Source organism: Sturnira hondurensis, unplaced genomic scaffold (genome assembly GCF_014824575.4).
Source record: "Sturnira hondurensis isolate 20B ecotype Veracruz unplaced genomic scaffold, ASM1482457v3 Scaffold0021143, whole genome shotgun sequence".
NCBI classification, from domain to species: domain Eukaryota; kingdom Metazoa; phylum Chordata; class Mammalia; order Chiroptera; family Phyllostomidae; genus Sturnira; species Sturnira hondurensis.
In genome coordinates this window covers 26,441,756-26,465,899 of record NW_028093774.1, presented here as the reverse complement: position 1 = coordinate 26,465,899, position 24,144 = coordinate 26,441,756, and the positions used below count along the sequence as shown (strand labels likewise).

Here is a 24,144-nt window from a genome sequence, read left to right as displayed (position 1 = left end):
CCAAGTAGAAAGAAGGTAGAAGAGCAAAAGCTTTCTCTTCTTAGACCTTTGCATCTTTATCACTTTATTTGTAATGGGAAGCCTGCCCCCATGGACTTCTTCCTACACATCTCACTGCCCAGAACTGTGTCATATGGGCACTTAGCTGCACGGTGGCTGGTGAGGAAGGGAGCTGTGGATAGAGGGTAGCATAGCCAAGCAACAGTGTTTGCAGTTCCTCCTCTTCCGTTTACCCTTTGGGCCACAGACCCTTAAGGTTCCCAAGAAAAGGTCAAGTTATTTATGAATAAGGATATAGTGTTCTAAGAAGTCTTTTTTTTGGTCATTAAAGATTATTTTTTAATTCAACAAATATTTATTTTTGTATTGCCTAATATGTGCCAGTTACTGTTCTAGGTATTGGGGATAACAACACTGAACAAAAAGATTAAAAGCTGCTACTCTTATGGAACCTACATTATACTAAGAAGAAGAAAGCTATAAACACATGAATATAAATGTATATTATATATTATGAGTATATAGATATCAATATCCATAGCTAGGTACATACACATGCACACATATATCCATAAAGAAAAGAAAAGAAAAGTAGGGTAAGGGTAATAGAGAATGATGGTAGGTGATATTCCATGTAGGAATTTTAACAAAGACCCTCTGATGAGGTGATATTTTAGCACAGAGACCTGAAAGAAGTGAGGGATAGATGGAACCATAATATCAAGGAAGAAAGGCCCAAGTAGAGCAAACAGCAAATACAAAGACCCTGATGAGAGATGTGTTTGGCATGCTCAAGCACAAATAAGGAACTATATAGACGGGGCACAGTGAACAAGGGGGAAAATAATAAATGAGAACGGCGGGGACCATAATATGTCGGGCTTTGTAAACCACAGCAAAGCTTCCACTCTGAGTGAAATGGAAAGTCAGTGGAGGGAGTGAGTAGAGATGAGCACAATCCAACTTACAATTTAAAAGGATTCCTGTAACTACTGTGTGGAAGATAAATCCTAGTGGACAAAGATAGAAGCAGGGAGACCAGTAGGAGGCTATTCAGTTTCCCAGGAAGTAAGGGATGGTTCCAACTATTGTCATAGTGGTGGAGGTGGTGAATAATGAACAGAGTCTAGAAGGGTTTCAAAGGCAATTTAGATATGGTTCTGACAAGAGAAAAATCAAGAGTGTCTCCAAGGTTTTAGACCAGTAACTGGAAGAGTGGGGTTGCTATTTATTGTGATGGGAATTGCAAGAGAATAAGACATCGCGTGGGTGGGATAGGAGGGTGGGGAAATAAAGAGTGTGATTTGAACAGGTTAGGTTTGAATTGTGTGTTACATATCCAAGTGCATGTTGGATGATTTACAAGTTTGGAGATACATATTCTGTGGTTTTTTTTATAAAGTGACAAAAATATGGTGGAGATACATATTCTTATCCACTGGCTCGTTGCACAGCATACAAATCTATAGTTGTGAGTAGAGGTTGGGATTAGAAATATAAAATTAGGAGTTTTAGTAAATGGGTGATATTAATTGCATGGGACTAGATGAGGTGATATCGGAATTAATTAAGTAATAAGCTGTTATGCCTTTTTTCAGAAGATTTTTCTGTGAAATCTTAAATAAGATGAACTTTGGGTATTGCATTTTACAAACTAGTTCATTGAATGTTCAAAGTTTACTATAGTGGTTAAGGACATGGACTCTGAAGCCAGGCTACCTAGGTTTGAATTGTGGCTCTGTGATTTAGACCAAAACATGTAATCTCTCTAAACCTCTCTTTCCTCATCTGTAAAAAAGGATAATCATGATCCTTCCTATAAGATCATTGTGAAGATTGAGTTACTAGAACCGTGCCGTGGCACATAGTAACACTCGAAAAGGGTCAAACAGTATCATCATTAAAGTTCCACCAAGTTTTCACACATAATGCAAAAACATCACTGACTTGATTTAATATTCCACCAAAGCAAGCTATATTTTGGAGGCAAGAGAAAATTTTTCACCTTGTAATCTTCATTTGCAGATATAAGAAATTGAGAGTTGTTGATGTTTGTATGTCAGCCCCGCTTTTTAATCAGTGTTTAAGCATCATATTCTTAGTTACTTATCTTCCTGTCCAGGTCACAGTGCTGTCGATATCACCAAGGTGGCTAGAAGACACCGCATGTCTCCCTTTCCTCTAACATCTATGGACAAAGCCTTCATCACAGTCCTGGAGATGACTCCGGTGCTTGGGACAGAAATCATCAACTACCGAGGTACAATCATTTTTGCCCATTGCCTTTTCGTTTCGTGTTTTCCTCAAGTAAGATTCGTAGACCATTAAAACCAGTTTCCCTAAAGACAATGGAAAGGTGATGTTCTCCGGGGTTTTTTACTGGAGAACAGGGTTTGTACTCAGTTTTTAATCAAACTCCCCTTTCTTTAAAACTCAGCATGAAAGTTGTACTTAGTGCAATCTGAATAAAATATAGCTTCTTAATTATTTTTGTTATGCAGATAAAAACAACACAGAAGGATTGATTTGACATTTCAGAAGATTTTGTTCATAGATCATAAAGTATTCTAACTTAAGTAAACATTAGAGGGTATCTATACAGACACCCTAATTTTCCTACAAGAAATCAGACTCAGATAGAACAGCAGAAAAGGAATAGGACCAAGACTCCAGAATTGCATTCTTCTTTTTACTACATGATAGTGCTCTTCTTCCAGTACGAAAATATAAAAATGAATGAGAGATAACAAAATAAACTATGTTAAAATTAAAAGGCCTAAAACTAGTGAAATTTTAAATGTCAAATTCTAGCCTTTTGTTCCCTGGCGCTACTCAGACAAAAAGTTCGATATAGTTCACACTAATCCTACAATATGTATATCAGTAGGCTTAATTTTGTTGTTGTTTTGTATTGTTTCTCATTAAAGAAAATAAAGATTAGAAACTTGCTAGAGTGGAGAATGAGTCAAGAATTAACTATGTGATTTCAAAATCATCTTTAATGAAATAGGATTTTTCTATTATTAATTGCAGGATATTCATATATTTTTATATCAGTCAACACCAAAATGTATTTAGAAAATATGAATGTAAACTTAAGTTGGAAAGAAATGTAAATAATATTTTACCTATTAGGAACATAAACTAACCATCCCTGGCCTCTTGTAATTTCAGGGGGTTTTCCCTAACATCAGTCCTTAGAAAAATCTCAGTGTACACCAAGTCACATTTAAACAAAAATTTTAGTCCTTTTAAGGAAAAAAAAAGAATTGAAAGTGACCATTCCTATTTCCTCTAGAGAAAAAAAGCCTTCGGATGGGTTCTCTTTCCCTTCACATGCTTGTTTCCCCTCATCTGCTCATCAGATCAGCCGTCACTTACACATCAGCACACTTCACAGACTGTTACATTTCTTGTCAAGTGTTTCCACTCATGATTATGAAAAATAATAGTGAAGTTTGCACTCAATCTTTGAATCTGATTAAACTCAATTTTGAATGCAAGAGTATTATGATTGGACCTCTTAGGCACTTTAGGTTTGTGTTGTTAAAACATCATATATAGAAGCATAATTCACTTTGTTCCAAAATATTTATTAAGTATCTGCTAAATGTTAGGTGCTATGTTAAGTCCTGGATAGACAAAGATGATAAAACAGCGCTTCTTCCCTCATGGGTCTCACTGCATAGTTCAGGAGAGAGACAGGTAAACAATGTCATACCTGTCTCCTTCATAGACTCTTGTAGGCTTGCCTTCCTTTGTCCATTCCTTGAATCTAAATGAATATAAACTTTCTATGACATTTTTGGTTTTGGTTCTTTTCACATCTTGCACATGCACTTCACATAACCTCATGCATGCCAGTGATTTCAAATACCACCTATTTGAAATGATTTCTAAATCTGTATCACGGCCCAGACCTTGCCTGAGTGCTAAACTAATGCACCAAATATATACACGCTGCTAGTAAATTGAACATAACCAAATTCAACTTACGTTCTTTACCTCTGCAACAGAAGTTTGTGTTTCTATGTCTTCTTGAATCCATCCCTTGTTTTCCATTCCCAAAGCTGTCATTTTGGTTTAGGTCTTTATTATTAACTTCTGGGATTACTGTTCTTCTAAAGCAAGTGCCTAGATGTGTGTGTATGTATAAAACATTGTTCGTTTTCGTATGTTTTGTCTATAAGTGAATTTTTTATTATCTCTGGTCCGTCTTTTAGCATTTCTACTATTTTCAGCTCCTACCTGCAAGCAAGGCCTTTAAGGAGCAAGTGCTCCACTGACTGGAAATACATTCCTTTGGTTTCTTGTGAGAGGTGTACCTGGCGTAACAATGGATGATAGTATTTGTAAGACTACCACTTACGGTTCGTCCTCTTTGCTTGTAAACTGTGTTGGAGGAATAAATGACAATTTCACATTTGGTACAGTGCTAGCTACAGGAAAGCAGATTTAAATATTCTGGCATTATTTCCTGTAATTCCCAGTATGTTTCAGTTAACAAGGGAGAAACTATGAGATTTCCGTAGGAAGGATTCTACTCTCTTAGGAGCATTGTTTTAGATTATAAGTACTAAGGCTTTCTTATTTAAGATTAAATGATCAGAGACTTCAGCATCTCTGACCTTGGTGCTCTGTTTTTCCAAAGAGGCTTAAGTAATTCTAGTCAAGAAACGTTTAAACATTGCTGTTGGAACTCATTTTGAAGGAGTGAAGTGCAATGTCTCTTTTAGAACGCTGACCACACAGAGGCGTCCCTCCTGTCTCTGACTTACAGTGAGCCTACTGCCTGAAGATAGGCTATTGTCTTAAGCAGAAATTACTACCCTCCAGAAGAGATTAGAAGCTCCCGATTTTGAACTGTAGGAGGTTCTCCCCAAAATGGTTCACAAGTCATGCTAGGAATTCATTAACTCCTCGCGATGATTCAGGAGCTGTCAGAGAGTAATGAAAAGTGAAGTAAGGTGTACTGGAAGGGGCCCTGCCATCACACAAACTCTTCACTTTGCTTTACTTTGCACTACCTGAGAGACCTTGGGCAGCCACATAACCTTTCTGAGTCTTACATCTCTCATACATAGAAACAATGTCTACCCAGTAAGGTCACTGTGAGGTGCTATTAAAGCAAATACTATATGTAAGTCATCTAGTTTGCACTAAGCTGCCATATTGAGAATTTAGTAAATGATTCCCTTCCCTCCTGCACACGGGGACTCTGAGAACATAGCCCAAAGATAAGCACCTACAAGTTATGGAGTCAAAGCTCGAACTCCTTGGCTCAGCTCCATTTGTTGATCCACATGAACAATCTCTGGAAACAGCATTTTGTTGTGGAATTTATATGTCACCCACCTAGGTCATCTGAACAGCAGTTTTACTGGTTTTCAGCTTATTTCTGGTTGAGCTTTACAAAATTGAAACAAAGAATTCAGGTAGTTGTTCAAATATTTCAAGTGAAAGCATGTATTTTTATTATCCTAATTACTGCCTCCAATTCTACCTCCAGTCTCATAAGGTCTTCACCTGGGATGATTCCATTTACTTGCAAATACCTCCTGGTGCATTGGTCTGTGCTGGCCTTTGCTGTAGATTTCTCCATAAATGTGACTGCTTGAACTCATTCGTGCTTTTCTTCAGGTAGTCTCATCTCTTCAGACTCTTTAGTCCATAAACTTCATTACAGCCCTAAAATATGCACATTTCATTATATCCCTTTATTTGTAGCATATCCTTTTATTTATATCATTCTTTATACTTATTCCTGCATTTCTCAAATATGAACATTTTATTAAATCCCTCTAGATATATTCATGGTGTGTGTGTGTGTGTGTGTGTGTGTGTGTGTGTGTGTGTAACCACCACCTCTAGGGAATTATGCTACGGTTAATGTCCAAAGATGGTGATTATATTACCAACCTGTTCTCTGTATATGTATTTCCAGGTGTTTTTCCCCCAGTATTGTGATTACCATGTGTTGCTGTTACCACAGTGCTCACCGAGCCCCCTTGTGTGGGGCTTCGTTTTTATAGCTGTATAATTGAGGAGAATTAACTCACCAGCATACAAATCAGACCTATAACAGCCTAATTACCCCATGTTACAGCCAAGTAGACCAGTCTTCCTTTTTCGTACTTCTTTCTATGGGTACCATTATATGCCTTCATATATGTGTTCTCTCTGTGTAAAACTGAAGCATATTATAAATATATCTCCCTTGAAGCAATTTCAATAGAAAATAACCAAAATTTAACTAAAAGTAAGGAGGAAGTCATTTTTCATATGATTTTTGAGTCAGTTTACACAACTTTTATTCAGTATATGTAAGGCTAAAACAAAGTGCAATTTTTAAATAGGATTCTTAGTGATTCTTAGTTTTTTATTCTTTGGGAGTACTTTTTCAGATTTTGAATATACATCTTATTTGGTATAGTTTATTTGGCAGTCTTTTCATTCAGTATCTATTTTGAGATACCATCATCTATAGTAACAGTATTGGGTTAGGATTCAGAATATAAGCAATGGAAAAAATGTTTTGGTCAAAATGGAACAAAAATAGAAAATTTCTACAAAGGAACAGCATCAGGATACCTGATCCCTGCAATGAAAAATCTCAAAGAAGGAACTCAGATTTTTGGAAATTTCTGTTTATTCTTAATTATATTGGTAGAATTATAAAAAAGTATGTAAATATACAAGACTTTCCAAGCTTTGGGGAGAAAATTAGTAGAAAGGAAAAGAGACAAATTTCAGTGTCAGTAAAGGCTTGCCAGTACCACCAGCAAGAGAATTACCAGGAAAGAAAACTTGGCTTTTTTTTTTAGGTATGAATTGATTAGCTTTCCTGTTGGAACATCCAGTGCTGCAGTAGTTACGTTTTTGACTGTTTTCTGAAAGAAAGAATTTGCACCTCCTGGCAGGTTGTTAGCTCACCCCATGGCATGGGCTGCGTACCAGGGACATCGCAGTCTTCCTTCCATTTAACTGTGGGACATAAGCATATGAAGAAAACTCTATCATAATCAGCAATAATCTTTGTAATGTGTCTAGATGTGTATATGAAATAGATCTGCAATAATTTTTAAAACTTTAACTCTATTTTTCAAAAACAGAATGTATCCAAATAGTTAAAATTTTTATTTTCTTTCTTAAACTCATTTTCTGCACAATCCTAGTTTCCTTCTTTAACTTGCTAAAAAATATAAAGACCAACTGTTAACATCTTGTCTTATCATTTGTAAATAACATTGGATGATTCTGTGATACTATTGCGACCTTGAGACTATATGCTTTACTAATTTCCTTCCTTTGATTTAAGCAATTCCAAAGTAAGTTACCAGTATTATTTCAAAGTCAATATTATGATTGGTACATTCAATATTTATTTCTTCTTGCATCTCATCTAGGAGCTTTATTTCCTCATTTATCTTTTTTTATAAAATACTTGTTACATACTACAAGTATTTTCTTTTTTCTTCTGTGATCATCATTGTAATATTCTAATATAGGACAGTTAATGTTGAAAAAGTTAGCAATTGTTTTTAGGATACTAGGATATGTGGTTTATGCCAAGTAAAATAAGCCAGTCAGAGAAAAACAAGTACCATATGATTTCACTTATATGTGGAATCTAATGAATAAACTGAACTAATGAGCAAAATAGAGAGAGACTCAGAGAGCAGACTGACAGCTGAGGGTGGGAGGGGTGAAGGGATAGAGCAAAAAAGAAAAAGAACTCATGGATACCAATAACAGTGTGGTGATTGTGAGGGGGATTGCCTAAGAGTGGAGGTGAAAGGGGGTATGGGGGGGAGAAATGGTAATAAAAAATACTATAAAAACACAAAATAAAATAATGGAAGTTATAATAAGAAAACCAGTTTTTTCCTGTGGAATATAATGTAGTTTATAGAACAGTGATTGAGAAATTACTAATAAAGAAGAGTTTAAATTTTTCAGACTATAGGAAGAGCATTTTCTTTGTTTCTACCAAATCCTAACTAACAAATCCACCCTTGAACTTATGTGCTGCCCATTTATCAATGATACCCTATTCCTGGCACCTTGGTGTGACAGTTTCCGTCATTAAGTACCTCAAAGAGCAAGCTTTTACTCTCATTTGAAACATTTTCTGAGACCTCAAAAACAATAAATATTTCTTTAAACTAATATTCCCCCAAAAAATATATCTTTTGCTTTAATTTAGTTAAATGATTTTTACACTTAGTATTTTTAAAGCTTAATATTTTATATATAGAAGTGAATATATCAGATGTAAGTTATAGTACTCAAGAATAAAATTTACATTATGAAACTGCACCACAATCTAAGAACCAATTCATTACCAATTCCGTTGCATCTTTTTGTATTGCTAAATCATGACTTAATCATTTCTGATCATCATAACATTTGTATTTATCCAAATTCTATAACCTTTCACAAAGCTTATTTTTATTTTATGATGTAAGAACTGTAATGCTTGCTCTTACTCATTACAGTGGCACACAATGAGCATCCCTAGTTGGAAAAATACAAATGCACAACACAATATCACTTTAAACAAGTTATGTGTTTTAGAAATCATAGGAATTTTTTTCCAAATACTTTATCATATTTTTTCCATTACCATTTAGTCCACTTATACCCCCCTCACCCTCACAATTATAGGGATTTTATTGTACTATTCCATAAATATGTCTTCTGAAATAAGTAGAGATTAATTAATATACTTGTTTTCCTCAAAAAAAATTTCAGCCCTAAATCATTCGCTCTTTCTCAGTGTACACAAGTATGAAGCCTTTAATATGAGAGGAGCTCAGCACTTTCAGGGTAGTATGGCCTTACATGAAGCCTCTAATATGTAAGTGAGGTTTATAAGGTACCAATGTTGTATAGTCTTTCAAATTCACCATCCAAGTATAGGGAATAACTTATACTGGGATAGGCTTGAGGTTACTCACTATGTTCAGTGTTTAGTGTCTGTTAAATAATCGTGAGGCTTTCAATAAGTATATTACTTCATGATAAAACTTTCTTTGTTAGTGTTGTAGTGACCCAAATCTGTACATGCTTCACCCTCCTTGTAATTTTTGCACTGAGCTAATATTGCTCCTATTGCTGGTCATTTGGCAAGCTAAGTGTATGTATCAAGTCTGCCTTCTCAACTATTTTTGTGAGCACAGTGGGTAGCTCTTAGGTCAAAAAGATCCTTCAGTAGCCTCTCCCATAGATTGGATGTCACGATGGTTTTTAAATGTTGTAGTGAGATAAGTAAACTTTTGAGAGTTTTATGATCAACGGAAAACTGGCTTATATTCATGCTTTATATTAGGAAGTCTTGGATAGTTATCTCTCTTTTCAGCCTTCTGTTACCTACCCCATTCTTCCTGCATTCCTGAAATATCTAACTGCTGGTACCTTAGTTAGCCAAAGTGAGGACAAGGAATCGATTTCCTGGACCACTAAACCCAGACTTTTCCCTTGATTTCCTTCTTAGACACAGGGAACTTTACAACTGTTAAATCATTTTGATAAATGACTTTAAGAAATTAACATGCTTTTCCCTCTTACATCCAAAAGTCACTCAGTTCTCCTAACATCCTAATTTAGACAGCAAGAACTATTATCTAGGACAGAATAAATGCCCAACCAACCAAATTAAATATTTACTTTTACCATTTAGAGAATACATTTGGGTTCAGTGCTTACAAATTATACTCAACTTTATAAATAGCTCTCTGTCTCAATTTTCCTTGTATGTACGTCCATTGTCAGCTGTTTGAATTTGTAAAGATTCTCTGAAGATATTTTTAGGCCAGTCATCTCAGTGTAAAAAGTCTAGCACTCTAGCGAGTAGGGAATTCACAAATGACTGATATCTGTGGGATGCTGGCTTGAGTTTGAGTTTCCTGCTGACTGCATAAAAAGGCTACCACCTTTGGACCAGGCAAACTGCCTCTGTCTTCTTACAGCATAAGTCAGCATACCGCACAAAACAGCGGGAATCATCGGCCAGTCTTACGCTCCTCCCTTCTTATCGACAGCACTGCATGGTATGTATGGCCCAGGGTCCCCATTGATACCTAGCCCTGCCTTTAAGATTTCTGCCTCCACAGAATCTAGAAATATGCATATTTGTTACCATCCTCATCAAATTGAATATATTCTTGGGTATACAGGACGTAGAGAATACAGTGTGAGGGGAAGAGTAGAACTCGACGGGCGCTACCTCCTCGTACTCGGAAGTGGGACCACAGCTCCTTGGCACACTGTCTAGCCTTCACCAGCTGAGCCTCGCTTCCGACTATGGAGAGCTGTGAACTCCCACCGACTATTCCTAAGAAAGCATATTAGTTCTATTAATTATATATCGGGGGAACCATCTTTTGCTTATTATAAATAGGGTTCTCATCGGAGTGAAGCACCTGTGAAAAAGGAATTTTGCTCATGTTTTCATGAACTTATATATTTCAGTAAAACTTTTGGCTCCCACAGCTTCAGCTGCTCGTTGTTGTTTCTCTACTAAATGTGAAACCTTAAACAGTCCTATTATCTAGTTGAAAAGTTATTGCTGCCTGGGTCCCACTCAAATTTGAAGAAGGCTTGAGGCTCCGTTTTTTCAAATCACAGGCCCAAAGTTTATTCAGCACTAATCCTTGGGCTCCCCCTATGGGCACACAAAAGAGATGCTTTAACCTCTGTGTATCTAGGTGTGTACAAGAGAGGCTGCCCCACGTGAGGAAGTAATTTTCAGCGCTACTACATACTTTTTAAGTTCCCACGTGGATCGTCAGGTCTGGCATTGAATGAATTCTTACACTGACTGCTTGGAAGCAGTCCGTTGTTTAGTTCCAAACCCTGTTGAGAGATACGGGTGTACAGTAGGTGCTTGTGTATCTGACATTTATTTTTTCAGTACTCTAGTATCTACTGAAATGGGGAGTCTTAACCATTTTCTAATCTATTGCATATTTCTCTAAAAATTCTGTCCCTTGTCTTAGGCCTTTAAACCAAACCTCGAGGTAATACATGTTTTTCTCCTTGAAGAGATTTAAAATCTGCTGGTAAGTTAATTTGATACCAACTCCAAAAGCAGAACTAATCCACTAGGGATATAATTTATCTTATAGCAACCCTATATTTAGTGCAAGTCCAAAATTAAAAATACTGGCCAATTACATACACATATTAATAAATTTATATTAATAATCTAAGCATGAAGCAGGTTTTTTCCCAGATGAAATGTTTTATTTTTCTTTCCATGATATTTAAAGGAGGTCTATAAAGACCTGATGGTATATGTGTGCTATAAATATGATTTTTCTTGACTCATCTAAATATAGTTATATGTGAAATGAGAGTATTCTTTTTTAAAAAATTCATACTTGCCTTTTGAAAAATAAGAGCTTTATGAAGATATAATTCATATACTATATATTTCACCCACTCAAGGTATACAATTCCATGTTTTAGTATATTCACAGATATGTAGAACCAACACCATAGTCAATTTTACAACACTTATCACTTCCAAAAGAACCCCCATCCTCATTAGCTATCATCCCTCTCCTACCCCCCACACTCCCATTTAGCTCTGAGTAACCAATGGTCGATTTTCTATCTCTGTAAGTTTATTCTGGACATTTCATATAGTGGGATCATAGGTGATCTTTTGTGACTGGCTTTTTCTATTTATCCTTTTTCTTATAGTCCCTAGTTATTTTAGGTTAATAAAGCCAAGATCAAGGTTTGTTCATGTTGTAGCATGTATCAATACCTCATTTCTTTTTTATTGTAGTAAAAAAACACATAATATAAAATTTATCATCTGAACCATTATTAATTGTACCGTTCAGGGTCATTAAGTACATTCACATTGTACTGCCCCATCAATCTCCCAGCTGTTCATCTCCCCAAACTGAAACTCTGTAACTCATTAAATGGTAACTTCCTATTCTCCCCTCTCCCCAGCCACTGGTAACCACCATTCTACTTTCTGACTAAGTGATTTTTCATATCCTAATTACCTCATGTAAGTGAATCATACAATATGTATCCTTTTATGAGTAGCTTATTTCACTTAATATTATGTCATCAAGTTTCATACATGTTATACCATATGTCAGAATTTCCTTCCTTTTTAAGACTGAATAATACTAGATTTGTCAAAAAAAGTCCAGCCATTGTTAATATAACAAGAACAGTTTGCACGACATGGATATAACCTGGCAGCCAAGGAGAGCAGACTGGAATGTGCATGCATGAACAGTGACAACTCACTGTATTAGTCATTGAGGGTGGTAGATGCCATTTAGTGAGCGTGTATCCTGTGTGACCATCACACTCAAAGTGACAGGGAGTAGAGCAACAAATCTGCATCAAATTTTGCATTAAGCTTAAACATTGCTCCACAGAAACTATTTCAGTGATTCAGAAGTCCGCAACTGGTAATTGGCAACTTCATCGCAACAATGGGCCCATTCGAGCATCATGTCTTGTACAGAGATTTTTGGTGAAACATCAGATCACCCAGGTGACTCTGCCCCACAAAAGCCCAGATTTGGCATCCTATGATTTCTGGCTTTTCCCAAAACTAAAATCACCTTTGAAAAGGAAGAGAATTCAGACTGTCAGTGAGATTTAGAAAAATACAATGGAGCAGCTGATGGTAACTTGGAGAACTGTGTGAGGTCCCAAGATGCCCACTTTGAAGGTGACTGAGGCATCATTGTCCTGTGTACAATGTTTCTTGTATCTTGTACATTCTTCAATAAGCATCTGTATTTTTTCTTTTTTAATGTATTTTGTTGATTATGCTCTTATAGTTGTCCCAAATTTTCCCTTTGCCCTCCTCTGCCCAGTACCCCTATTCCCTCCAGCAGTCCCCCTTATTTTATGTCCATGGGTCATGCATATAGTTCTTTGACTGCTCCATTTCCTATACTGTTCTTAACATCCTCCTGTCTATTTTGTACCTATTAATTTATACTTCTTAATCCCATACATTTTCCCCTATTTTCTCCATTTTCCCTCCCAGCTGATAACCCTCTAAATAATCGCCATACCTATGATTCTGTTCCTGTTTAGTTTGTTTTTTAGATTCAGTTGGTGATAGTTGTGTATTTGTTACCATTTTAGTGTTCATAATTTTGATCTTCTTTTTCTTAAATAAGTCCCTGTAACATTTTGTGTAATAATGGCTTGATGATGATGAACTCCTTTAGCTTACTTTGTCTGGGAAGGACTTTATCTACCTTTCCATTCTAAATGATAGCTTTGCTGGGTAGAGTAGTGTTGGTTGTAGGTCCTTGCTTTTTACCACTTTGAATACTTCTTGCCAGTCCCTTCTTGCCTGCAAAGTTTCTTTTGAGAAATCAGCTGATAATCTTATGGGATCTCCTTTCTAGATAACTGTCTCCTTTTCTCTTAATGCTTTTAAGATTCTCTTTTTATCTTTAACCTTTGTCATTTTAATTAAGATGTGTCTTGGCATGGTCCTTTTGAGTACAATTTCTTTGGGACTCTCTGTGCTTCCTGAACTTGTATGTTTATTTCCTTCACCAAATTAAGGAAGTTTTCTTTCATTATTTTTTCAAATAAGTTTTCATTTTCTTGCTCTTCCTCTTCTCCTACTGGCTTCTCTGTGATTTGCGTGTTATTTTCATTTGGACATGTTCCAGAGGCTCCTTAGTTTGTTTTTGTTTTTTTTAAATTATTTTTTCTTCTTGCTGTTCTGATTGAATGCTTCTTTCTTCCCTATGATCCAAATCATTGATTTGACTCTGGGCTTTATTCCCCCACTGCTGGTTCCCTATAGATTTTTCTTTGTTTCACTTAATGTAACCTTCATCTCTGCCTGGGTCTTTTTTTATGCTGTTACCATACTCAGTGAGTTCTTTGAGCATTCTGATAACCAATGCTTTGAACTCTGCATCTCATAGTTTGGTTACCTCTGTTTCATTTAGTTTTTTCTGGAGTTTTGTCCTGTTCTTTCATTTGGGCCTTATTTCTTTGCCTCCTCAATTTGATAGCCTCCTGTGTTTGTTTCTGTGTATTTGGTAGAGCTGCTTTGACTCCCTGTCCTAATAGCATGGCCTATTGTAGAAAAGTGCACCTGTAAGTCGTATGGAGCAGAGCCTTAGGTAATCACCAGAGTGGGTTAAACCATGTTGCCACTTTGTGGCTCTGTGGGGGGAGGGCTCGGAGCAGGAACATCACCACTGCCTGGCCTCTGGAGTTTTGCCTTGGAAGAAGCTGTTTCCCTGCACTCACTCTCCTGCCAGTCACTCCAGCCTCTCCCACTATGCCACTGGTGCCCTTCCAGCTGTTGCCCTGGTGCCTAATCCCAGAGGGAGTGGGTCTTCTTATGTCCAAAGTTTATTGCGGTCCCTTTAAGATGAGTCTCCTGAGAATCCCGAAGTTTCTTGTGCCATCCTAACCCACACTGGTTTTCACAGCCAGAAGTGATGGGGACTTCACTTTTTGTCACTGGAACCCTGGGCTGGGTCATCTGGTCTGGGGCTGGGGTCCCTTGACCCCAAGGTATCTCTCCCAGTTTTTATCCACCACACGTGAATGTGGGACCACCTGTTCTACATCTCCATGCCTCTCTGCGCCCGTCTGTGTCTCTGCACCTCTCCACCACTTTACACCTCTCTGCACATCTCTGCATCTCCACCCCTCCTTCCCATCAAGATGAATGTGATTTCTTTAATTCCTTGGTTGTCAGACTTCCACACAGCTTAATTTTCTGACAAATCTGGGTGATATTTGTTCTGTAGTTAGTTGCTATTTTTGCTGTAGTTGTGTGAGAAGGTGAAGCATGTTTACCTATGCCTCCATCTTGACTGGAAGTCTGTCTTTCATATTACTTGGCTGGGTGCCTTCTAGACAGACTTTGTATTCCTGTTAGTATAGATCACATTTTGTTTATCCATTCATTCATTAATGGACAATTGGGTTGCTTCCAACTTTTGACTATTGTGAATAGTGCTGCTATTGAAACAGGAAATTTAGAGTATGAAACACTGGCCTCTAGCTCTACCCCTCCCCCTTTCTGTCTTTGCTTGAATATCACAGTTATGACCTTCACTGACCACCTATTTATTCCCCTATTTCTCCCTCCCCCATTTCCTGTAATTGAGAAAACAAAAGAAAGAAAGAAATTGCTATCTGGAAAGGAGGGACTAGGGTGAATCATGTCAATAGTCACCCCACTAACATCAGAAGCCAAGGACCACCTTATCCCCCAACCCTTGCCTGCATTTAATAAGAACCTTCCCCCCAGAACCCATTGGAGCAGTTCATTCTTCGAGGTCACCCGTTCTTACTTCTCAAATGCATACCATCATTTTAATAAATGTGTTATGCTTTGCTAAATCTGTCATGCTCTCAAATTCCTTCTTGGAATTTGACAAGAACCTGGATCAGGTTGAGGCCTCCCTTGGCCTCCCCAGGTGCAACTTGGTATTATTGTAAACATGGGTGTACAAATATCTGTTCAAGTCTCTGCTGTTCATTCTTTTGGATATACACCTAGATGTCAGATTGCTGGATCATATGGTAATTCTGTATTAGTTTTTTGAAGAATCACCTTTTAATTTTTTTCTGTCAGAGAAATAAAGGAACAGCAATAGGTAGAGGGAACATGAATTGTAGCTATTGGCCATTGTAATAAAGATTGAAGTTCAATGATTTAAACTTCAATTCTATTTTAGCCACCTATGAAAAATATGGCTGTGGGTAAGTGATTTACCCTATTTAAACTTCTCTTTATTTATCTGTAAAATGAAAATTATAATGGTTTACTAGATTTTTGTGAGAATTAAATGAAATTATGTATGGGATATTATTTAATAATTTATAAAATGCTATATATACATTTATTAAATTAACTGGACCAGACTACAGAGAAACTCAGCCTTTGTGCTATCTTTGATAATTACTTTAAGCTATTTAAATTTCCAGCAAAGCCATTCTCTTGGGATCTGAGCTGGTGTAGAGATCACATTCTTATTTTCTACCCTGGCCAGATTATCTCTCGATAAGGAGTCTCCCAGGAGTTTTATTGTAATCTTAGGCAAATGCCATGGTAGAAACTTACTGCCAGAGACTACCTTATAGCCCGAGGTTCATTTGGGAGTTAACATTGTGTGTGTGAATGCAAACCCAACACTCTGGCCCCACCACGTTCCTGATCTTACAAACCAGGGTCCATAGCTCCAGGAGAGCTCCAAAACAGCCTCAACCTCCCAGGAGTATGTGAAGCTATAAATCTGCCAAGAAGTTCTTGCTTCCAATTCAGATGCCACCTCCCTAAAAAGAGTCAGCATCACTGTTGCTGTGGATCAGAGTAGAATATTTTAAATCTCTCTGTCATTATGTCTTGGTTCTGGATCTCGAAACCAGGGGTCGTAGTTGGCTGTGAAGGACAAAGCCACAAACAAAAAGCAAACAAACACAAAAACTCACCCATCTAGCTATGGAAACACTGGTATTTTTTTAATTATACAAACTTCTCATATAAATCAAGTCCTTAATTACTTGTAGTCTTTGCAGAGAAATTTGGAGCTGTTTTCCTAATCCTCTTTTTCCTTCTTCACCTCCTATTTACAATTCTTTTACTTCTCTAAAATAACAATAATGAAGATTCTGACTAGAGGATATAAGGAATTGGTCATACCTCTTGCAACTTTTATTCTTGTTGGCACTACTTCAAATTCCTGCGGTCTAGCCAAAAATAATTGTCATCCTGAGTGTTTTTAATAGTCACTTCACATTGTAGGTTGCTGCCCTTTTCTCATAGTTGCTGATTTTTTAGGTTAATAAAGCCAAAATCAAGGCAAAACTTCAAATGGAATGATAAGGAAGTTCTTTTCTTTATTTATCTCTTCATAAGGAAAATCCTTCAGAAAAATGATATGATTATTTTAGAAAACTTGGAAATTTTCAGAAAAGTGTATAGCAAAGGGAATAAAAATTGTACAGAATTCTAGCATACTGAAATAATGCTTTGTATTTTATGTATGCCCTCTCCATCTTTTTCTATTGATATATGCGTGTGTCTTAAGTAAATGTGGAATTCTGCATGTTTTTAACTATATTATAAGAACTTTCCTGTGTCAGTGAACATTCTTCATAAGTGTTATTTAGCCTGTATAATATTTTATCTGTCATAATGATAGATCATTGTCTCTTTAAATGTCTATATTATTGGTCTTTTGATTTCTTCCCATTTCTCACTAATGTAAGCAACTCTGAGATAAACATGTGCATAGAGATTTAGTCATTTTGCCCTGACTGGTGTGGCTAAGTGGATTGAGCAACAGCCTGCAAACCAAAGGGTCATGGGTTCAATTCCCAGTCAGGTCACATGCCTGAGTTGTGGGCCAGGTCACAAGTAGGGAGCCTGTGAGGCAACTAAACATTGATGTTTCTCTCTCTTTCCCCCTCCCTTCCCCTCTGTCTAAATCTTTTGAAAAAAAAGATTTAGTCATTTTATTATTATATATTTCTACAGGTGAAATTACCAGGTTAATGGGTATGAGAATGTTTTAAAATTGGCTTTGTAAAGTCATCTTTGGGTTGTCAAAGAATCAGTGACATGTCAACTTGAACACATCTTTGATGACTTTGTAGCTACTCATATTCAGATAATCTCTGCAGGCATTACTGTTAATTGTCTGAATCTAGTCTTTCATTTCAGACAGTAGGGTCCATCTCTTCCTTCTCCTATTCTGTGGGATAGATGTTAGGAGGACTGAGTGAGCATATAGACAAGCCTTGCCAGACAAGCACACATGCTTAACTTTTCTGTGACTGCGTGTTTAACCTTCACTCTCAACATCCACGTTTTGCTTCTTTTCTTTCAGATGGAATGGGCCGAGTCCTTGCTCAAGATATATATGCAAAAGATAACCTACCCCCCTTCCCAGCATCAGTAAAAGATGGCTATGCTGTTCGAGGTAAATATTTTGGCTTTCTTGAGTATCATCATAACTCACATTGTACTTTTTTTTCAGATGTTTTGCTCAGCCTAGGTATCCAACAATTGTTAAATCTGTTTCCCCTTGTTATCAAAATGATTTTATTCACAGATAACAAAATTAACCTATACCTATATATTTTCTGACACAATCTTGTTTAAAACTTTTCAGCAAAATTAACATAGTTGCTTGAAAATTCTTATTTACAAATAAATGTAGAGATTAGTTTAAAAAACACTATACTATAATTTATTTCAACCTCTACACATACCAGACAGACAGTAGACAGTCTTGCCTGATCTGGAAGTTTGTCATATGTCTTCCAGTTGAAAACATCTATATGGTACAAGAAAGAAGAGCAGATTTCCACCGTAAGAATAAAGTGGGTGGTCTTTTCTCTTGCTTTAAACTCAAACATCAATAAAGGCTTTGTAAAAAGCTAGCATGAAGGAAACCTCTAATTGTTTGAAAGATGCCGTATTCCAAATCTCTGAAGGCCCAGATGGTACCAGCAGCTCATACCATCAGAGTTGCCCCAGACTACATAAAACTTAAAAACACATATGAAATAGCATTTTCCTGCCTAAAGTCCCATCTTTAGGCAGGAAATGAAAATGCAACTGAATTGCTTAGAAACTATTGTTGCTTATTAGCTCAAGGTTGATGTCGTCAAAGAAATGTCTAAAAACATTTCCAAACTTATCAAAGCTGTTAAGGCCAATTCCTTTGTAATGGTCATTTATGGAGTCTCTTATTTGTTTTTTTGTCATTATTTTCTTTTTACTCTATCTAGCTATTGAAATAATTTTCTCTTTTTTGAAATTCGATACATCCATTCATTTCCGTGTTCCATCGCCATCTCATACAGAATCTTTCTGTGGTGGAGGCAGCGCAGTAAGCGGTTAAGGTTATGGGCTTTGAGCAACAGAAGAGTCATCTGGGCTCTAGTTTTCATCGATATAACTTTGAGCAAATTACCTAAACTTTTTGAGCCTCAGTTTCTCATCTGTAAAATGGTGATAATTATAACAGTACTTGCCCCAATAGGTGTTTGTTAATCCCAATAGGATTAAATGAGACTATAAAAAGGCTTCGTAAAGTTCCTGGCACCACAAAAAAAAAAACACTCTGTAATTATTTTTTAAAATGTTTAATAATAGTAACTATGACTATCACTACTGTTATTATGATAAACAGAGTTACTTACACCATCTCTGAAAAAAGTGTAACATTTATCTAAATTGTTAATCTCATGTTCTATGTAAATAAAATGGTAAAGAGATCAATTCCTACTAGTGTTTGCTTTCTCAGAACCACTGTCTCGGATGCATCTCGTTCAGCTTGATCTCACTAAATTAGAGTGTTTCTGAAAACACAAGTAACAAATCCTAACAAATTTTCCCCAAATGTAGTCCTTCTACAGTGTGTACTATATAATGCATATTGTCCAGAAATAAAATTATTTTATCTCCTGACAGCCTCATTCGATCTTTTTGTTTCTTATTCCTAATCCAAAATATAAATTCTGTTTTGAACTTATAAATTGGTACACATAAAGTATTGCAATGAAAGCACACACAAAAAAAATCCTTACTTCCAGAATAGGACAAACAGCTACAACAAATGAAATAACAAAGGGGCAGAAAAGACTATCCTTTACGTCCTTTGTAACCTAAAGTAGGAGAACGTGAGAAAATAAATTGAGGCAAATTATCCCCAAATAGAATGTTGTTCTGTGATTTGTTCATGAGGTAGCAGCAGCTTGATAAGAGGAAACTATTGCTCTCGGCTTTTCTTATTGCCAAGAAGACCAGTTATCCTCCATGAGCCACAAAGGAGCCTTCTGCTATAGAATCAAGGAAATTTTTATGTAAAGTTAACTCAGTGCCTTATTTATTCTTTTATTTGGAAGTGGTAGGGTTTTATTTTTGTTTGACATAGAGAAAAACATCTAAAATGACATCGCACAGTATAAAAGTTTCAATGGATTATATATCATGCATCCAGTTCATATGGTTTATTTCCTGTGAAGTCTTGATAGGTCTCTAATATATAGAACATATAGCTGAGACATAACACATAACAGATGACATTGTGGATATAGTTAAATCTCAAATTGGGAATGGTTGGTGTATCTGTGTCATAAGTGAACAAAGTCATCAGTGAACAAAAAGGCACGTATAAGAAAAGATCTTATTCTTCCCTGTGTTATAATACCCCCACCAGGCAGTGTTTTGGTAAGAATACCCTTGAGGCTATTGCTGTGGTTCTCTACCACTCTACTTGTGTACCTTCTTCTCTCCACCCTGTCCTCCTTTACTGTCATCCCTTCCTCCCCACGCCCTTTACTCTCCCTTTTTTCTTCTCCTCTGCCTTTGCCTTAGGCCTTCCAGTAATAACCAGTGGCACCCGTGAGCATTGCTAACCCTCTAGGTGTAAAGAGGTTGCTAACTTGCTCTGGATCACTGAGCATTAGCCAGTATCCTTCAGAAATATGTGGATAAAACTCCAAACCAGTTGGAGGATCACTTGCTTTAAGGTATGTCAGTTGAAAAATCAAGACAGTAAAAAAAAAAATGACTAAGGAAATAAGAAATAGGAACAGCTTTAAAAAAATTAAGGTAGAATAGAATGTATAGAAGGCAGGAATCAAGTAATGAGGATTTAAATAATAGGAAGAACTGTGACCTAATGAACCTAAAACTGCATTCAGCAGGGAGTGACTTCGAAAGATAAAAGAAAATGAAAGCATACTGTCAATTAGAACCAATACAATATTTTTATTCATATTTTTGAGTTATTTCTCCCTTCACACTCATTAAGCCAATCGGTCATCTTGATGCATTCACACCCTCCTGTAGAGATGTGGGTGGATTCCCATTATCTTACAATTTCTCTTTTTTTAAATTTTTTAATTACAATTTACTTCAATATTATTATGTATTGGTTTCACATTTACAGCTAAATGATTGGACAGTCGTATACTTTACATAGTGTTTCCCTTAATATTTTTACTACCCAACTGGACCCATACATAATTACTGCAGTGTTATTGACTGTATTCCATATGCTTTACTTTACATCCCATAACTATTTTGTAACCACCAATCTGTACTTCACCTCTTTCTCCCAGCCCCCCAACTCCCCCCACCCCCAAAACCACCAGCCCACTCTTTGTGTACATGAGTTTGTTTCAATTTTGTTTGTTTGTTTTGTTCTTTAGATTCCTCTCTGACTAACTTATTTCATTAAGCATAATACCCTCTAGGTCCACCCATCCTGTTGCATTAAAAAAAAACAACCAAAGGCATATTTCACAGAACTAGAACATATCTTTCAAAATGTGTATGTAACCACAAAAAATTTCAAACAGCCTTAGCAATGTTGAGGAAAAAGAACAAAGGTGGAGATATGCTACCTGATAACAAACTACACCACAAGGCCATAGTAATCAAAACAGCATGGTTCTGGCATGAAAACAGACGTACAGATCTAGGGAAAGGATACAGAGCCCAGAAATAAACCCACACCTGCATGAACAATTAGTATTTGACCAAGGAGGCAAGAATATAGAGTGGGGTAAAGATGGTCTATTCAATAAATGGTCCTGGGAAAATTAGATAGATACATGCAAAAAATGAAACTAGACAACTTTCTTACACAATTTCTTCTTAAATGTTAATAAAGGCAAAAATATCTCAGAATTCCAGATTCAGCTTTCTTGAAATGCTCAATTTGAAAGGCTTATCCTTTTAGAAATTGTTTTGGGATCCTTTAGAAGAAGGGAAAATTATAACAAGTCAGCAATTATTTTGATAACTATTATAACAAACAATTCTGGAAGGACATATTAGGAGAAATCCTTGCCATTTGGGTAAAGTAAATTTTGAAGTTTTTCTCTTTTTTCTGATTGAAGTATATGCTTATGGAAAACACAGAAAATTAAAAAGAACATTTAAAATTACCCATTATCTCACTTCCTAGCCACTATTAACATTTTGTTGTACCTCTTTCCACTAGACTAATTCAGTATGACCTTTTTTCCATTTATTTATTTATTAATGTAACCTTTTTGATTTAAAGCTAGTTCTTAGTCCTTCATGAAAGTCATGTTCCAGGGTTTTCGTTTTGGCCATTCAAAACCTCTTTGGCCATAGCTGCTTCTCCCAACTCACTTGACAGCCTATTGAATGCCACTGTAGGACACTCCAGATGAGGAGAGGCCTTGTGATATGGGAGTATTTCTCATGTGGGAGTATTTCTTGTGTCTCAGAGACATAATTTGGAAGAATTAATTTTAATGAATACTCTATTTAAGGAAATAATCTCTCTTTTCCCAATACTAAGAGCTCCTGCTTTCTATAAGAAAAGGTGACAGATTTAAAATTCCAAACAACTCACCTGATTTGCTCCCTCGGTATAATTGCAACAAGTATTAATTGTTTTGTGCTACTCTCTTCACCTTCCCTCTCCCCACCCCGATTCCTTCTATACTCTGAATCTTAGTATACTCAAATACTATTACCCTATTACTTCCTATCATCCTGGTCTTAGATAGTTTGGTTCCATTGTCAAAGGAAACAAATTCTTTTGTTGAAGATTTTATTTATTTATTTTTACAGAGGGGAAGGGAGAGAGAGAGGGAGAGAAACATCAATGTGTGGTTGATTCTCACGTGGCCCTTACTGGGGACTTTGCCCTCAGTCCAGGCTTGTGTCCTGACTGGGAATCGAACCCGTTGCCCTTTGGTTCACAGGCAAGTGCTCAGTCCACTGAGCCACACCAGCCAGGGCACAATAAACAAATTCTTAATCCCTCTGCCTTCTTCCTCTGTTGAAGGTATTTCCTAGGATCTCTGCTGTCTCTATAGTCTCATTCAGCCCTAACATGGAAATGATGAGACTCTTTAGTATTAAAAAGAAATGAATATCCATCAGGCATTTCATGAGGCTTAAAGAGAGCTCACATATGGCTGGAAAATGAAAATGAATAATAAGTTTATCGCAAATGGCTTGGAAAGATTTTCTATACATTGCCACAATGCAGAGCTACCTAATGGAATTAATTTTATATCAAATGATATCATCATAAACCTTTAAGTAAACAGATAAACAAAGGGTGGACATGGGAGCAGCTTGAGGATCTAGTATTAAGCATTATAAATTACTTATATAATGCATTTGTTGTTAGGATTTGGTTTATATTGCTTTACCACTCCTTCAAATTAAATTCTACTATTACAAAACAGAAAAAGAAAACTTATTAACAGAAATGTCAGGATTGGTGGGGGGTGGGGGGACTGGAAGATACTAAGCCTTTACAGAAATTCTTGGAATCCATTCATGTTTTCTAATGGCATACTGTGGCTTAATTTTATTTCAGGCTTTAGGTTCATAATACCCCTGTTCCTCCACCTCAGCTCCCTCACACCCAAGCTTGTAAAATTCATCTTGAAAACAGCAACTTCTCTTTTGCTTGTGTCTTTAACATTTTTAAATATATATCAAATTGGTCATTATTATTTTTCTGTCCTTTAAGAAATAGTGAATCTTGGTGTTAATGTAAAGCCAGGACTTCAGTTGTTCACTGATTTTTTTATTCCTTAAGTTTTCTCTTAGCCTGAGTTCATCTATTTCCAGTGCAGTCTTCTCTGCTCCTCAGAAAGAGTGGTTCCTAAGTGAGCAGTATCAGCGTCAACTTGTTAGAAGTATAGAGCCTCAGGCCCTATCACAGACCCGCTGAATCAATCTGTTTTAGCAAGACCACCAGGTGATTTATATGCACATTAAGGGCTGAGAAACACTATTGTGAGGGAAATAATATTTTTTAAAAGAACTGACTCCTCTCTTGGTTCTGAGAGCCTTCTATAATGTTGGTTGACTGGGCTTTTGGTATAGAGACCTGTTTCCCAGGACAAGGTGGCGAACATAGTTTAAGTGAGCACATATTCTCTCCCCAGTTAGCACACCTTCCCCAATCTTACTGCTTAGAATCATTCAAGGGCTTTTTCAGGTGTTGGCCTCCCTGAACTCTGTACCAGGCTTGCCCCAGATTATCTCCAGCCACTCATTATTCAGTGGCATTTATTTAGAATATTTGTGCAGAACATTGCTGTAAATTACATTTTGAGTGTATGTGCATTTGCATGTGTGAGGCTACA

At 36.6% G+C, this 24,144-nt stretch overlaps 1 protein-coding gene across 4 annotated transcripts in view; it reads left to right on the top strand.

The window, feature by feature from the left end:
* GPHN (gephyrin) overlaps positions 1 to 24,144 on the top strand; it is a 478,645-nt gene that overhangs the window by 375,002 nt on the left and 79,499 nt on the right. For all 4 annotated transcript variants that reach the window (XM_037031472.1, XM_037031470.1, XM_037031473.1 and 1 more), the window contains 2 exons: positions 2,123 to 2,260; positions 17,871 to 17,963. In XM_037031472.1, coding sequence (XP_036887367.1) covers positions 2,123 to 2,260; positions 17,871 to 17,963 — 231 coding nt within the window. The remainder of the gene's footprint in view (positions 1 to 2,122; positions 2,261 to 17,870; positions 17,964 to 24,144) is intronic.